This window comes from Martes martes (genome assembly GCF_963455335.1).
Source record: "Martes martes genome assembly, chromosome: 15".
NCBI classification, from domain to species: domain Eukaryota; kingdom Metazoa; phylum Chordata; class Mammalia; order Carnivora; family Mustelidae; genus Martes; species Martes martes.
Window position 1 is genome coordinate 59,750,015 of NC_137903.1, and position 17,255 is coordinate 59,767,269.

The following is a 17,255-nucleotide window of genomic DNA, read 5'->3' on the forward strand; positions in this document are numbered from 1 at the left end:
TGGAAGAGATATTCACACAACTTCACACAAAAACTATTCTCTCAAAAACAGTGTTAGTGGAGGTATTAAGGCTCCATGCCATGATGGAGCTTTATGAAAGTAATTATGTCGATTTCCCTAATAGCTCCCTGGGGCCTAGAAAAACCTAAAAACCATTAGCTCTGTGGCAAGGTACTAAATTAACTTCTGAAAAATATGGTTTACCTGCTTTCCATCAACCTTTTACTTGTGATTTGCCATGTGCCTTTGTAACTCATTTGAACATAGAAGATAAAACAGATACTTCAATGTAAAATGTCTTTTCTTTCAAAAGAAATGGCTTCCTCCAACATCTCAGTTTTTGTCCTAACTGACTAGCAAGGTCGGAAATTAATGAAACAGCTTCTTAAGAACTATTCTGGCCCCTCAAAAGTAGATGAGAAAGGAAGGCTATAAGGTATATACTGAATTAGGAGCGTGACAATAAACGAAGTCCTATTGTATATGATAGCTATTATTAGAAATAAGTAAGCATTTTAACATAGCACACAATACAGCAAAATGCCCAGTAAGTGTACAGTATTTTACCTCTTTGACCACTGACTACCTCGTTACACAGAACCTTTCTCATGCCTGAAAAAGCTACTCTGCTAGTCAAGCATGTGACAGACCTATACACTGACAGCTGTAAGACATTGGTGAAAGAAATTAAGTCAGACACAAATAAATGGAAAGATACTCTGTGTCCAGGGACTGGAAGAATTAGTATTGTTAAAATGTCTGTACTACTCGGAGCAATCTACAGATTAGTGCACTCTCTCTCAAAATTACAGTCGTATTTTTCACGGAAGTAGAACAAGCAGTCGTAAAACTTGTATGGAACTACAAAGAAGTGGACTAGTCCGGGCAGTTCTGAGCAAGAAAACCCCAAAACCCCACAGACTCAAAGACAGGGAGAACACATTGGTAACTGCCAGAGACAGGCAGTTGGTAGGGGTGTGCAGAATGGGCGAGGGTGGTCAGAAGTTACAGACTTCCAGTTACAGGATAAAAAAAGTCACAGAGCTGTCCTGGACAGCATGGCGACTCTAGTTAATAATACCGGATGGCGTTATTTGAAAGTTGCTAAGATAATAGATCTTAGAAGTTCTCAGCATGGGGCACCTGGGTGGCTCAATCAGGAGAGTATCCGGCTCTTGATCTTGGGTCTTGATCTCAGGGGTGTGAGTTCAAGCCCCACGTTGGGCATGGAGCCTACTTAAGAAAAACAAAAAAAAAGTTCTCATCACACAAAAAAATCTGTGGCTGTTTATGGTGTTGGATGTTAACTAACTAACACTGTGGCAGTCATTTTGCTGTACATACAAATACCCAATCATTATGTTCTGCACCTGAAACTAATGTTGTATGTCTATATATCTCCATTTAAAAAAAAAAAGCTTCTCTGATGACCTTTCCTAGTTATTATCTAGTCCCCCTCACCAAGGGTAACCACTGTTCTCTCATCATAGATTGGTTTTGTTTGTGTTTGAATTTTATACAAATCACACATTTACGTAATCTGTTGTGTCTGACTTCCACTCAGCAGTATGCCCATTCGAGTCCTCCATATTATTAAATGAAGCAGTATCTTACTTTCATTGCTGAATCGTATATCCCCTTTTATGAATATGGGACAGTTTATCCATTTTTACCATGGATGAAACTTTGAGTCATTTCCAATATTGAGTTATTACAAGGAATATTGCTTTGCACATTCCCGTAAATATCTTGTGGTGTATGATAGGCCACTGTAGTTTAAGGATGTCACCCAGTTCTGTGGCACTGAGACAGACAGTGATTTACAGGATAATTTTAAATCACACAATAAAAATCCAGTTTCCGTATTGTGATCACCTAGTGTAGGAAGTGTTGGAACTCCCCTTGAGACCACTAGGGAAGCCCATTAGTCTGTGCTTATTAACTTTGCCAGGCAGAGGAGATGACTGCCTTGACAATTCTGCAGTGTCTCAGAAAGGGAACTTAGGGCAAAAAAGGCTTTAGGATCAAACCCTAGAGGCTAGGGTTGATCAGAGGGTGGCTTAAGTTCTGATCTCCTTGATTTTTTTTTCCTCCAGTTTGAACATCTCTATAACTACAACATTAGTTTTCTGACACTGCCAAATAGTTCTTTTACACATGCCACCACTAGTTCTAGGAACCTCATATCAGTCATTCTGTTTGAAATTTATACATTTCAACTTATTGGGTACAGTAGCAATCATTAGCAAAAAGAAGCCATGGTTTAATGTACGGAAAAATGATCCAGTTGTACTTAGTGGGTGAATTTTATGGTACGTAAATTATATTCCCATAAGGGTTTTTTGATACAAAAGAAGCCTTGGTTAAAAGTTTGAAGACCAAATTCTAGGCCTGCCTGTCCCATGAAGTCGCTATTTACTCAGTCGGTAAATATTTGAGAACTTGTAGGCTCAGGAAATCAACTGGTAAGCTAACTGACATGGTCCCAAGACTCATAAAATACTGGTGGGAGAGAGTGAGCTTGTGGGCGTGAGTGCGCTTGCGCGTCCAGGCCCAGGAAAAGGCACATTCAGGCAAAAGGGTATGCCTTGTAGCCTCGGCTGAATGGCCGTGTGACCCAAGGGCAGAAAGGGGGCCCCAGATGAAAGAGTGCGCTATCTATGCCCAGAGGCCACATCAAATTATCCTGTCTTTTTCTTTTGAGCAGTAGAAAGATTGACTCTTAAAGGCATAGGGGGTAGTGACATCATATTTGTGTCTTGGAAAGATGGCTTTGTTGCATTAAAAATTATGAATTCGAGATGTCCAGGAATGGAAATATGCACCCTCATTAGTTGGCTATAGTTTTGGCTGGAGATGGTGGAAGCTTGTGAGAGACTGGTGAGAGAGAGAGAGAGAGAGAGAGATGGCAGAATAACCCGGAGACGTCTGGAGGGTAGATGCTGAAGACAAGAGGGTATCCTAGTAAACTGAGCTTCATAGAATTGCGGGGTACCCTCTTACTGACAGTTTCTAAAATAATATAGGTTGCAGTCAGTAGGAACGAACAATCCGGCATATTTCCCTATTCGTATACCTGTTGGCATACTAAACCTTCGCTCCCACCATTGTTGCTGCTTTTTAAAACACATACACTTGGGGTACCAGGTGTCACAGTTGGTTGAGTCCCAGTTCTTGGTTTTAGCTCAGGTCGTCGGGCTCCACACTTAGCATGGAGTTTGCTTGAGATCCTCTCTCCCTCTCCCTTTGCTCCTCCTGCTCGTGCCCCCTCTCTCTCTTTCTCTTTCTGTCTCCTCCCCCATAAATAAATCTTTTTAAAAAAAAATAAAATGCATCCATTTGATTAGTCCTGATGAAATCAGGCTAAGGGATTTATAGCTTAAGTAATTCAAAATGCAGTATGTTTTGCTCTTCCTGTATTACCTTTGTTTCAACAATTGTGATTTGTTTTTTTTCCCCTCAGTATTCGATTTTCATCAAGCAGCTGATGGTATCCAGGAGCAACAGAGACAAGAACAAGCAGGAAAAAAGTAGGGTTCTTTTTGTTTTTGTTTTCGGTGCAGTTTAAGCGCATCCAGACCCTAATGTTTAAATTGTAGGCCAGAGGTTTAAGAAAAATTATAAGAATATCCTGTTTAGATTCTAGAGAAAATCAATAGGATTGTGAAATTAAACTTACAGAAAATCGCAAAGGCAGAAAATAGTCGAAGTACCTTCATTCGATGCGATGATCTGACCACAAGAACTCCATCTTTCTTGTCTAACTCAAAGCTTGTTCTGATTTATTTTTAAGCTTGGGTACCACAAAAAAGGGCATCGGCCCAGTTTATTCTTCCAAAGCTGCTCGGAGTGGACTGCGGATGTGTGATCTGGTTTCTGACTTTGATGGCTTCTCTGAGAGGTAACTAACTTGGTTTTCAGAGTGAAAGAGCAAATGGGGTTTTTGGAATTTCTCAAATCCAGGATGCAAATTGGTAGTCTAGGATGGAATTTTTCAAATTGGAATTTTTCAATTCCAGGATGCAAAATCAGTGGTGGTTGACTTTTTTGGTTTAATTTGGACTTCAAAGTTATTTTTATTACTTAATTTCAAATTAAACTTCACGAAAAGTAACCTCATGATGATATCCTAGCAGTACTCCAAGAAAGCAAAGCCAAAATTATATTTAAGGATTGGGGTTTGGAATGTTTTGCTGAGAAACAGATTTCAGGGGATGCTTTGGTGGGGTTACCGCATCCTAGAGTCTTGACCCTCCGATTTCCAGTTCTGGAGGACCCCCCCCTTACCCCCACCAAGACATAATTAGGCTCTTAGGTACTGGTGAACTGTTGTGTACCAAACTCACCTTAAAAAATAGAAATTGCCTTATTGACACTTACTCTCTAGAAAAATCTCCATGAGAAACCTAATCGTCATCGAAGCTTTATGGTGACGCAGTGACAGAGAGTTTGGTGGTTGCATTTAATAACAGTTGGCATCAAAGGCTTTACCTCTTTCTCTTTTAAAAGTATTGTGTATGGGGTGCCTGGGTGGCTCAGTGGGTTAAAGCCTCTGCCTTCGGCTCAGGTCGTGATCCCAGGGTCCTGGGATCGAGCCCCGCATCAGGCTCTCGGCTCAGCGGGGAGCCTGCTTCCTCCTCTCTCTCTGCCTGCCTCTCTGCCCACTTGTGATCTCTGTCTGTCAAATAAATAAATAAAATCTTAAAAAAAAAAAAAGTATTGTGTAGACCGTCCCCTTTTATTTTTCACACAGTGTAATATAATTCAGATTTAAGTGTTGTTACAGATTTAAGTTCTTCCCCTTCCCTCCACACACATCACCTTCCACACACACATTATGTTGTTGGTATTCCTAAAGTTGAATTAAAAATACTATTTTTGAGTGTGTCATTATTCATATGATTGATCTGTTCAGGTTTTGTTTCTTAGAATGTAGCTTCAGTTTGGGATTCATTTGTTGTTAAAACCATTTATCTACAGAAACCATTTGAATTGAATGATATTATTTGGACTATTTTTAGTTGAACTAATGTCTTGATTTATCTCTGTTTCTCAGGTTCAAAGTTCTGGCTAACCAGTACAAATCTATATACCCCACTCTGGAAATCGACATTGAAGGCGAATTACAAAAACTCAAGGTAATGCTTTCATGTCCTTTTTAAAACTTGTTTGCCAGATTGGCATCTAAGACCTTTCATTCATTCAGGTTTTGCATTAGGACCTGCAAACATAAGAATTAAGAACATAGAGTGTTAATTTCCTTTATGGAAATTACACTGTGAGAAGTTATATGTTAAATAATTTATAGTATAATAAATGCCACACAGATATGTGTAAAGCATTGAAGATAAGAACTAGTAAAGCAAATTACTTGTCCTTTTTAAGTCTAAAAGCATATAGGCCTACCTAAAAGGACAGGACATGTTTGAGTCACTTCATGTGATGTGACTGAAAGAAAAGATTGAGTAGGGAGCAGAGAGTGGGAGTTCACGGGTCTTGTATTGGTCTTATACGCAGTGATAAGGAGTTTGGCTTTGTATCCTGGAGTTAATGAAAGACTGTTGAGTAATTCTGAGCAGAAAAAAGACTAGATTTGTATTAAGTAAAAATCCCTCCTAGCAGTGTGGAGCATAGATCAACAGAGGGGCAGGCAACAGGAGATAACTTGTAAAGCTGGCTGGGCCGATCTGGAAGGATGCCCCACGGGGCCAGTGTCTGTAGCTCTTTGTCTTAAAAGACAAACTAGGTGATTGGCCAAAGGTTGGGTCCACGTGTGGCTTTTTTTAGGTGTCAGTGGTGCCTGAGTTCGTCAGTAGGCCAATCTCCTACCCTTTCCACCTCACATTCGTCCCTGATGTTTGGTGTGTTTTGAGCTGGGCCCTATGTATCTGATTATTACTTCTTCTCTTCTATAAATAGGTATGAACGTGAATTCCAGAGCTGAATAGGAATTTACAAACCTCATATGCCATTCTAGAATGGTTGTAGACCTTAAGCGTATCTACTCACTAAATTCCTTAAGCAGGGGTGGAGCGGGGGACCCCCAAGGAAGAGTCTGAAGGTCTGAATGTCGGGTATTTAGATTTCAGTGTATTGCTCGTTGCTTAGAATAGACTGCCATCTTCTCATTCTGTCACGCAACAAATATTTCAAATTTATTCCCGGCAACTTGGAAATACTTAATGCACTAAAGTGCATTATGGCTTTTTCGTTCTGTTTTATCCATGTTTCATGTGAATGTAAAGCAGAAGAATAATAGTGAAGAGAGTTGGGGAAGAAGATTCTTAATAGGTGGTAGGTATCAAATCAGCACTTTAAGGAATAAGGGACGTGGTGAATGGCACGGTCATTTCCGGCATAACGGAAGGTCTAAACCAGGGATAAGTAAGAGGCTAGAGCTGGGGTGGGGGTGGTGTGGATATAACATGTTCAGTGAGTTCATTGAGTGGATGGTGGAATTTCCATATTAGACTGGCTGATTATGAAACATTGTTGAAACTAGATTTTATTGTAGTTATACTTTAGGCCTTGGGGGAACTCTTGTTTATATTACATTTTTAATTGAATTCAAAAATTAAGCAGTATTATTAATACTTTTAATATGTTTTGTGAGAGTTTTAGAATGCTCATGTGTAAAATAGTATTTGCTGTTATCTGCTAGTAATGCTGCTGAGATGCTGCTGTAACGGGATACTGTGGCAAAAGAATATTAACAGTTACCGCCGTTTGCATGCTCGGCCCTGTCACTTGTGACCCACACCAACGTTTTGCCAGTCCCTGGATGCGTGTTTCAAAACTCTTGGTTACATGGTTTATAAATGTGGTTTTTTAAACACAGTATATAAAAGCACAATGTAGTATACGCAGCTCTTTTTATTTTCCCGAGAGCTGGTTCTTGAAGAGTGGAAGGTCATCATCATGACTTGCAGTGGTTAACGTAGAACCTTTGAATTTCATTGTTTCTCCACTGATCTTGAGCTGGGGTCTCTTTTCTGGTTCTGGAGAATCACGACGAGAGACCAGAGCTAATACAAACATACAGTAGGGTGGGCACTGTCACCAACCCCCTTCTGCTTTGCACGAGTTAAGTTTGCTTTGTCACAGTTTTACTTGGCGGCGAGTTTTACTTGTACCGATCATGTTGGGAACTTATTAGCACACATTGAAATTGGTTTTTGTCTCCGTCTACAGGGTTATATGGAAAGGATTAAACCAATGGTGAGAGATGGAGTTTATTTCCTCTACGAGGCCCTGCATGGACCACCAAAGAAAATCTTGGTAGAAGGCGCAAATGCAGCGCTCCTAGATATTGATTTTGGTAAGTGAGCTATGACTTGGCGGAGCTTAACCCAGCCCTGAAGTACTTAGGGTATAAATAGTTAATGTTTGCCTTTACGGATTTTAAAACAAGGCTCTTAGCTTGTATATTTAGGAATGATGGACGTTTGTCACCTACTAATCTTTTTTTTTTAAGCACTATCGTAGAATACACAATGCATATATTACATTTTATAGTTTATTAGAAAAATGAAATCACTATTTGGGTCAGTGGATTTAGGATTCTGTTAACTGATTTCATTGTTTGGTTCATGCTCTGTTTGCTTGAAACTAAGATGACTAGAGGAGTCCTGTGGAAGGATCTTTAATTCAGCCTTTTTAAAAATATTGAGAACTAATAAACATTGTCATTAAACATGCGTATTCTAAGATCTGTGGAAATCTGCTTAACTCCCTGGGCCTAAGATTCTGAGTGGATTAGGGCATTTCTTCCACCTTCAAAAAGTTAAGGCTTTAATGTCCTCCAGCTACTGCCCCATTAGGTTGTTGGCCTTTCTGTCTGAACATGATCTCAAAGGATAAGTCAGTGTTCTCGGCTCTTACTGACATTTCGTTGGCTTTTGACTCTCAAGTAAACCGATGAAAGAAAAAGTGTTATTTCTATTACAGTAGATACGTATTTTTGGACTCCATAATATGCCTGTGGAATCTGGAAAGAAAGCAGAGTGTCTGGTCAGCTGTGGATAGTTCAAGTAGGAACAGGATCTCTAGGGATGAAGGAGTACACTCCTCTTAGCTTCTGTTGTCATTTTGGGGATTATTCCCTTAAGAGATGAGAAGATAGGATAATGAATACCACCGAATTTTTAGTATACTGCTGTCACTTTAGATTGTGGCTGTATCTTAAAAATCTGTATCAAGAAAAACAATAAATTCATTTTTAAAACAATAGGAACATGTTAAAAACATGTAGATTAAAAAAGTACATAGTAGAATAATGCCTGGGGTTTGGCGATCCATTAGGTGAGTACCTGCCATACAGAGTTGACTGTACACGCTTGAAGAGCCTCCCCAGAATGAGCGCCGCAGGGATAGCTCTGACCACTGTAGTTTGCTCTCATCCCAGACAGAAGGGCTCAAGACTAAAGGCTGAGGTTTGAGAGGGCGGTTATGGTCCAGTCTGTCCAGCACCTAGAATGTACTCAAATGTGTATTTTTTTACATTAATTGTTTCAGAGTAATGTATATCTGTGTGTGTATGATATTTGTTTCTTTTTTAGGAACTTACCCTTTTGTGACCTCTTCGAACTGTACAGTTGGAGGTGTCTGTACCGGGTTGGGAATGCCCCCCCAGAATGTTGGAGAAGTGTATGGGGTCGTGAAAGCTTACACAACTCGAGTTGGCATTGGTGCCTTCCCAACAGAGCAGGACAATGTAAGTCTGTTTTTCACTAGATCCAGTTCTGAAAGTTTTAAAATAAAAACTTCCGTGTCTCCCGGGTGGCTTGGTTGGTTTGGTGTCCCACTCTTGGTTTCAGCTCAGATTGTGATCTTGTGGTTGTGGGATCAAGCCCTGCATGGGCTCCGTGCTCAGAGTAGAATCTGCTTTAGATCCCCTCTCTGTTTCTCGCTTGTTCTCTTCTCAAATAAATAAATAAAAATCTTACAAGGTGGCTCAGTTTGTTAAGTGTCTGCCTTCGGCTCAGGTCATGATCCCAGGGTCCTGGGAACCAGCCCCAGGTTGGGCTCTTTGCTCAGCGGGGAGCCTGCTTTTCCCTCTCCCTCTGCGGTTCCCCCTGCTTGTGCTCTCTCTCCCTCTCTCTGTCAAATAAACAAAGCTTTAAAATATAAAATAAAAACTACTTTTTCCCTCTAAATTCTTATCTTCCTCTGCTTTCTACTGAAGTGGCAGCAGATTGGCAACAAGAGACAAAGGGGTAGAGAGTACTTAAAGGTAATTGTAAGCGCCAGGCTGCATGAAGGTGGATTTATGAGGGAGGTTGAGATAGTGAAGGGGAAAGAAGTGGTTAAAAATAAGAACTGGGGGCGCCTGGGTTAAGTGGGTTAAGCCTCTGCCTTTGGCTCAGGTCATGATCTCAGGGTCCTGGGATCGAGCCCCGAGTCGGGCTCTCTGCTCAGCGGGGAGTCTGCCCCCCCCCCCCCCGCCTGCCTCTCTGCCTCCTTGTGATCTCTCTCTCTCTCTCTCTGTCAAATAAATAAATAAAATCTAAAATAAATAAATAAATAAATAAATAAGAACTGCCTTTCACCAAGAGCTTGTTAGGAGCCGAGGCTGAGAAGAGTGACTTCAAGACTTGCTCTAATCCTAGCCAACGCCTCTGCAGTGGTGACATCGGGCCAGGCACTGTCCAAGTATTGTATCCTCAGAAGCCCTTTGGACCTCACGACCCTCGGGGAGCTGGGTGGTGTCACTGTCCCCCTTCTACAAAAGAGGAAACAGGCACAGAGAGCTGAAATCACTCGTGCAAAGTCACACAGAGGGACGGGGCTGGGATTCAAATCTGACAGATTGATGTCAGAATACAAGAAATCAGAAAAGTGCAAACGAGGGGGTAGATGATAAGTGAAAAATTAGGTCATAAGGAATGGCTGTAGCTTAGATCTTTTTTTTTTTTAAGTTTATTTATTTATTTTTTTTAAGAATTTTATTTTTTTGTCAGAGAGAGACAGTACCAGCAGGGGGAGCAGGGGGAGCGGAAGTCAGAGGGAGAAACTGACTCCCTGCTGCGCAGAGAGCCCGATGTAGGACTTAATTCCAGGATCCTGAGATCATGACCTGAGCCGAAAGCAGACACTGAACTGACTGAGCCACCCAGCCACCCCTGTGGCTTAGATCTTGAGCATTGTCATCAGCCTTCATTCTTTTCGAAAGGGCATTGTGCTGTCCAGAACTACTGACTAGCTGAGAGTTTGTCTTAATGATTTTCAGGAGGATCATTGAACTACAGTTCTTGGAACAATTGGCTTGTCTATTTTAATAAATTTAATAAATACTTAACAACCTTGTTTCTAATATGTTTATATGTTAATCTAATATGTTTATATGTTATATATTTATAATCTAATATGTTTATATGTTAATCTAAGTTTTAAGAAGTTATCTAACATCGTAAAAAATACTGGTTTTACAGAAATGGTAAAAATTGAAGCCAAAAGTGGATCTCTTCCAAATAATGCCTACTTCACATATCATCGGTATGGAATTCTGTCTTCCACTGAGTAATTTTTTGGAAGATGTTCATCTTTATAAGATTTTGACTTGTTACGTGATCTTATGTGTAATTCTGCTAGATTTACAGCGTTGGTGTTATAATCCTAAAGTCCTATTTTCTGTTTTCTAGGAAATTGGAGAATTATTACAAACAAGAGGTCGAGAGTTTGGGGTAACCACTGGAAGGAAAAGAAGGTGTGGCTGGCTGGACCTGGTTTTGCTCAAATATGCTCATATGATTAATGGATTTACTGCGTGAGTATTCTTAGAAACATTTCTTTCAGGGAGCTAAGGTACAGTTCATGACCACAGGTTACATTTTGTGGAGTGCAAGCTTGAAGAGTAGTATCCTGGTAGAAAAAGTTCACTGTTTAGCCTCCAGATGAAATTGTAGCTCAGGGTTCAAGTGGACCAAGATCTCGGGGAAGGGCACCCATGGGAAAAGGCCCCAGGCTGTCTTCCTACACATCCACAGTCAGGAAGAAGGAATCCTGTTACTCCCACGTGCATGTCAGTGTAGAGGGAAGTGAGATAGGTAAGTAGGTAGGTAGGTAGATGGTGCGTTTTGCTTATATGGAGGGGAGGCAATATAACCCATTTAGGGCATGATTAATGTCTAACTCAGATCTCAGATTCACGCGTTGTGCCATGACTTTGGTCAAGTGAATCTTTCTGTGCCTTTTCCATCATCTTTAAAATCTAGATAATAATTGGGGCACCTGGGTGGCTCAGTGGGTTAAAGCCTCTGCCTTCGGCTCGGGTCATGATCTCAGGGTCTTGAGATCACGCCCCACATCGGGGGGCTCTGCTCAGCAGGGAGCCTGCTTCCTCCTCTCTGTCTGCCACTCTGTCTACTTGTGATCTCTCTCTGTCAAATGAATAAATAAAATCTTAAAAATAAATAAATAAATAAAATTTAGAGAATAATATTACCTACTTCATGTGGGTGTTTTAAAAATTAGGTGAGAAATACAGTGAGCCCTGCCTGGCTCCCTGAAATCACTCGGTGAAAATTGCTGTTCACAGATGTACATAAATATGTAAACAAATGTATTCCTGTGTATATTAATTTGACTTAACTTCCAGCAAATAACAAATAAAGGGTAAAAAAATAATTTGTGGATAAGAATGCCAAACCTACTGTTTTCTCTAATTGTACAGATTTTTCCTTTAAAACTATTTCCTCGGCAGTTTATTGGGAGATTTGATGTATCTTGAAGAGGTTTGCTGTTTGAACATTGCCTTTCCTTCCACTTAGGTTGGCACTTACCAAATTGGATATTTTGGACATGTTTACGGAAATCAAAGTTGGAGTTGCTTACAAGTTAGATGGTGAAATCATACCTCATTTCCCAGGTACTTTTTTCTATCTGTGATATAAAGAATATGATTAGGTGAACATGTTAGAGCCATTTCATGAAGTTCTGTGTAGTTTGTGGTATAGAGCCATGGGGTTGATACCCTCTTTGTGCATAGCACAAGTATATGCACATGTTATTGGCATTTGTTTCATAGCTGCCGTGCATTTGAATCCTGGGTTGCAGTAATAAGCACGTGCTCAGACTCAAAACAGGAAAGAAGAAACATGGTCCCTCAGAGCTCAGCCAGCTGTGCTGCTCCCGAATCTCATCTTCCCTACTTTGAAAGTAACTTCTGTGTAGGCATGCTTCTCTTCCTGGGGAAACGGGGGGTAGAAGAAAAGAGTGCTGCTCGGAAGAGTAAACAAGCTCTTAGTACATTTACCCACCCTGTTCTCCGAAGCCACAGAAATGATTTTCTCATCTCCTATGTCAAAAGTGGGTGGTTGTAGGGAGACTTCCTACATGAGGCACTGTGTTTCTTCAGGCATATCTTTAGTTATAAGATTTTTTCAGTTACTCAGGAAGTTCCATAAATGTTTCCAGCTTCCAGAAATAGGAACTGTTCATTTGTTTAGTCATCCTGTAAGTCTGGGAATAGGCCAAACAAAGGAATGTGCACTTGAATGAAACTTGGTAGGCTGGTACAGGTTTTGTGACTTGATGATGATGACCAGTCCTTGGCAACCAAGGATCAACTCAAGTTCTTAGAAACACATTTAAAATCATTACCTGTTAGTCTGACATCTGGGCCATCTCCAGTTTGGTTTCTCTTGACTGTTCTTTTCCTTGATTGTGGATCACTGTTTCTATGACCAATGACTTCTGGTTGAATGCGCTTATGTTGTAGTGACTCAGATTCTGTTATCCTCCTCTGAAGAGTGTTGGTTCTTGTTTCAGGGGACAGTTGAATTACTGGCGATCATCTTGAACTTGCATAAGCTCGGTTTTCTGCTCTGTTAGTATAGTTACATGAAGAGCCCCGGGTGTTTCCTAAACCTTTAACCTGGTGTGCGTCAGTCTCCAAATTCTGTCTCCTCTTTGGATCTCGGTAGCTTGGTTTTAGGCTTTGTTACGGAGGATCTGCAGTCAGTTATACTCGTGAACATGGTTTTTTAAATTTTAAGGAGCAGCCTTTCTGCTCTCCCAGCTGGATGCCAGGAGAGTTACCAAGGTGTAGCGATCACTCTGGTCGGGCAGTGCTGGAGTTTCAGTGTATCCCGTCCCTTCCCTTCTCTCAGCACTGCTTGGCCTCTAGAACCTGTCCCCTCAACTGCGTGACAGCTAACATCTGGTAAGCCTTCCGGTGGTCCCGTGGGTCCCTCCCATGTGAAGTTGAACGTTAGCCTTGGGACTCTCACATGGACTTCAGAGGGATGGGAGCTCCCTGTATAGCTCCCTCCTCTGACACTTGACCGTGGTGCCTCTCACTGCTTCAGCTTCCCTGAAACCCAATTATCCACCTTCTCAGCTCAGTGGGACCACTGTTCTCCACTGACTCTGGTGTCGTGGCTTCCAGTGGCCAGGAAATTGTCACCGGGCAGAGAGTTGCGTCATTTCGGGACTTGCTTAGGAGTTTTCTTTTTCTCAGAACCTGTGGTTTTGTGCTGCCTGTTGTCCACATTGACCAGTCGTGGGATTTGGGCTGTTCAAGGAGGCAGCTCCCTTCAGCGGGGGATAGTTTCTGAGCGCGAGTCCTCCGCGGGCAGTGCCTCCGCAGGCGGGGGAATGAGTGTCTCAGTCTCGACGTGGGAAGCCTGGACAGAAGCCCCACAGCATCTGCTGCAACAGCTCTAGTTAAACTGTTCTTACTTTTCGTACATTTTCCGTTCCTGTTAGGAGATACAGAGCAAATGGTTAGGTGAGATAGTGAAGAAAATTTCCAGGTCAGCTTTGTAGAATCACAAAATCAGTAGATCTCCCAGATGAGAGCAAGTTTGCAAGTCTCCTTTCTGTGAGGTTGCCACCTGTATGCAGGTCCATAATCTCTAGTCCACAGTGGGGTATCTAAAAAGCTCTAAAAATGGAAGGTTTAAAGTTTGGCACCCAAGTCCTTTGACAGCAAAACTTGAGTTGCTGTTAGAACTGATAATCTCTCCGCTCCGAGTGAATTAGCCCATTGCTGCAGGACTGTGTTGGATTACAAAAGCATTGCCTCAGGTGGTCAGTGTCCTGTCTGACCTTCCTGCACTCTGGGAAACTGCATTCCAGAACACCTCGGGCTCCAAGGATTTTCATAAGAGATCACGAACCTTTGACATAGCAAAAAGCTGTTTGGCAACAGGCAGTGTTCCACCATGGAAAAACAGATTTACTCTTTAACTTTCAGCAAACCAAGAAGTCTTAAATAAAGTTGAAGTTCAATATAAGACGCTGCCAGGTTGGAACACAGATATATCAAATGCAAGGACGTTTAAAGAACTACCTGTTAATGCACAAAATTACGTTCGATTTATTGAAGATGAGCTTCAAATTCCAGGTAAGTGTACTTTATGAACAACAGTCTTTCCTCTATTTCTAACTTAACGGTCTACCTTTGAGACATAATAAAAGGAAGATCAGTATTATTTTGTAGAGGGTTCATGATTTGCATCGATGCCTAGGAAAATGCAAAATAATCTTATTTCTTAGAGTAAATACAGTCATCTTTCTTTAATCCTTTGTATGCCCGAAGATAGTAGGTTACCTCACACTGTTTTGACGCTGTCTTAATTCTCTACTACTCTGGTTTTTACCCCATGACATTCATGCTTGTTGCTTTCTCCCTCTTAGTCACAAAACCTTTTGTATCTCCACCTCCACCAAAAATGGTTTATGGTTTTTCCATTTGCGATTAAACTACCCTTGGAGTTGGGAGAGTTTCTTGAATAATTAGGAAATCACAGGTACAGAAAATAGGAAATCCAGTTTGAAAAAATATAAGAGGAGAGGAAAGAATAAAACTTTATTAAAAAACAAGCTGGCCAGGGAGTTGTCCAGGGAGTTAGGCATAACCAGGTTATAGCTGTGACTAGTTAATGGAAGTTTTTAACACATTGCTTTCTTCCTTCTACTTCTACTGGTAGAGATTGGAAAGACAAAAGCAAAGTGGGTAGAAGGTGTCCTTTATGTAGAATCTGTTGTGTATTTACTCTGATTTGTGTTGTGGTTCGTCTCAAATACTAGTCTTGTTTTCCAGACTGCTAGCTGCCCCAACCGTGATGTCCAACTTAGTCACCATGTTTGCTATGGCTCTTAGTCAACATTTTTTTGAAATTCAAGCGAGAGTGAATTTAACAATGTCTGTGTAAAATTCCATGAAGGTTAACCCATGTGGTATAATATTTAGAGATTCCTGTAGACTGGTTCAGTCTGTACAAGTTAAAATAGTGTTCTCTTCCAGCCGTTTCTATTTCTTCGAGAAGTAGCAAAAGTTACACTGTCACCTCTTAGCATCCTGCTTTTATCAAAGATGCTTAGATCTTATCTAGTAATTAGGGACTTAATCCAGGGTTCTTTAAGTCTCTGGTGGTTTGGGCCAATATTTTGCTAACCTAAGTATTAGGCATTGAAGACTTGAAAATACCACCTGATTAAAACTGGAACTGGTAAGGCACACACCTGCGCTGGTGTGTTCCGTTTAGAAATCAGCCTGGTCTTCTAGCAGGACAGCAAAGGATAGCAGAAGGCACCTGGAAAGTTAAATAGTGACCCTGAGAAGAGTGGGGATCTTTTCATCCCAAGGATTGAACATTATAAATGAATTGATACTATTCTTGTACTTTCTTCCCCTACCAGTGAAATGGATCGGGGTAGGTAAATCCAGAGAGTCTATGATTCAGCTCTTTTAAGCATTTCCACTGACGCAAGAAACACTCCTTCAGGAGGGAGGGAAAGGACTTTATTAAATATTTCATTTATGATCTGCAAATTTCAAGAAGAAAGACATCAGAGTGAGTTTTAAGCCCTAGAGTTGTTTCCAGTCCCTGAAGATGGCTGGCTGATGTGGAGAGAAACTTCTGGCGTGTTCCAGTGTCAGCCGCCTCCGCTGGCAGAATCGCCGAGTCATGTGTTGCTCCTGCTGCTCACGGTGCCACGTTTTCTTTCAGTGTTTAGTCATAGTATGATCTGTGTTGTTTGAAATCTAAAATAGAATTCCTTTCAGTGTAGTTTTTCTTCACTCTTGTCATTGTGCGTTCTTAGGTTTTATCTCTACCGAACGGGAAGAACAATTAATGCAGTTTTGCACAAATATTTTTTACATTCTGGTCATTCAATTTGTCAGTGTGATCTTTGCTGTTAGGAAAAAAATGATGAAAAGAGGATTCTGTAAACTTTTGTAATGCTATAAATTCTGTTTAACTTGTGAACTGTTTATTTTCTGCTGAGACCATTGCAAATTTGAGCTTTGGCGAGGGAGGGGGAGGGGATTATATTCATGTATCCTTTAATTTGTACAGAACACAAAACTTACTTCTCTGTAAATTATTTAATACATTGGGCATTTAATTAAATGTCCAGAGAAAGATGTTCCCTAAAACAACAATCTTAATGTTTAAAAAAATTAGTCATTAAAAGATCGTTGTGATAATTGGTGGATATTTTTCTTTAATTTCAGGCATTAACTCTGAAATGTATAGCTGGTTGGTTTTTTTTGTTGTTATTTTTTTTATCTTACCATTATTTCTAAATCTAGTGGATTGATTTTCAACATTGTGCCTGCCAGTATGCCTACAGAATCATCTATAAGTATCCACATGAACCCAAATTGTCAGTCATAATTTTGATCATGCCTTTATTTTTTCTTTCTTGGAAAAAAAGAGGTGTTGTTTTGACAATTAGGCTTAACCTACTGTGTTGTAGATTATCCTTCAGTGAACTATTTTAAATGTTTAAATTAGGTGCCACTTAAATTTATTTTATTATACCATCAATAGCTGATTAAAAAGAACCAAATATTTCTAGTATGGTTTGTGTATTGTGTTTTTGTTCTAGTAAAAGAAGTACTGGTAATACTAGTATATAAGAGAAGAGCTTTATTCCTGTAGCATGTAGGGATGGGGTGGGAAGACATCAAAACAGACTTAGAAAAGAATGTAAATACCTTTTGTCTTCACTAGACATATTTTTATTAATACTTCAGAAAATTCTGAAATAGAGCCAGCCTTGCTGGATTCAATAAACAAAAAGGATAGTACAGATGATCTTACAAGCCCATTGCCAATCAATAATGACTTTTGTGTAAAATTCGTATTTAATATTACAATAAATAATTTTTATTTATGCTAATGGAAATTGAATGGGCTTTTATTTCTCCTTACCCTTTATCTTCCTACTTGAACTACAGATCAGGTTGAGTTGAAATGGGTTTTTTAAGTCCACATTCTCATCTTGGCTGAAAGTGTTGT

The 17,255-nt window shown here is 40.4% G+C and overlaps 1 protein-coding gene across 1 annotated transcript in view; it reads left to right on the forward strand.

The window, feature by feature from the left end:
• Nucleotides 1-16,811, forward strand: part of ADSS2 (adenylosuccinate synthase 2) — a 35,764-nt gene extending 18,953 nt beyond the window's left edge. Inside the window, exons 5-13 of the mRNA XM_080824121.1 lie at nucleotides 3,464-3,530; nucleotides 3,794-3,901; nucleotides 5,057-5,138; nucleotides 7,192-7,318; nucleotides 8,559-8,713; nucleotides 10,641-10,765; nucleotides 11,769-11,866; nucleotides 14,198-14,347; nucleotides 15,646-16,811. Coding sequence (XP_080680247.1) covers nucleotides 3,464-3,530; nucleotides 3,794-3,901; nucleotides 5,057-5,138; nucleotides 7,192-7,318; nucleotides 8,559-8,713; nucleotides 10,641-10,765; nucleotides 11,769-11,866; nucleotides 14,198-14,347; nucleotides 15,646-15,698 — 965 coding nt within the window. The 3' untranslated portion in view covers nucleotides 15,699-16,811. The remainder of the gene's footprint in view (nucleotides 1-3,463; nucleotides 3,531-3,793; nucleotides 3,902-5,056; nucleotides 5,139-7,191; nucleotides 7,319-8,558; nucleotides 8,714-10,640; nucleotides 10,766-11,768; nucleotides 11,867-14,197; nucleotides 14,348-15,645) is intronic.
• Nucleotides 16,812-17,255: the final 444 nt, after the last annotated feature.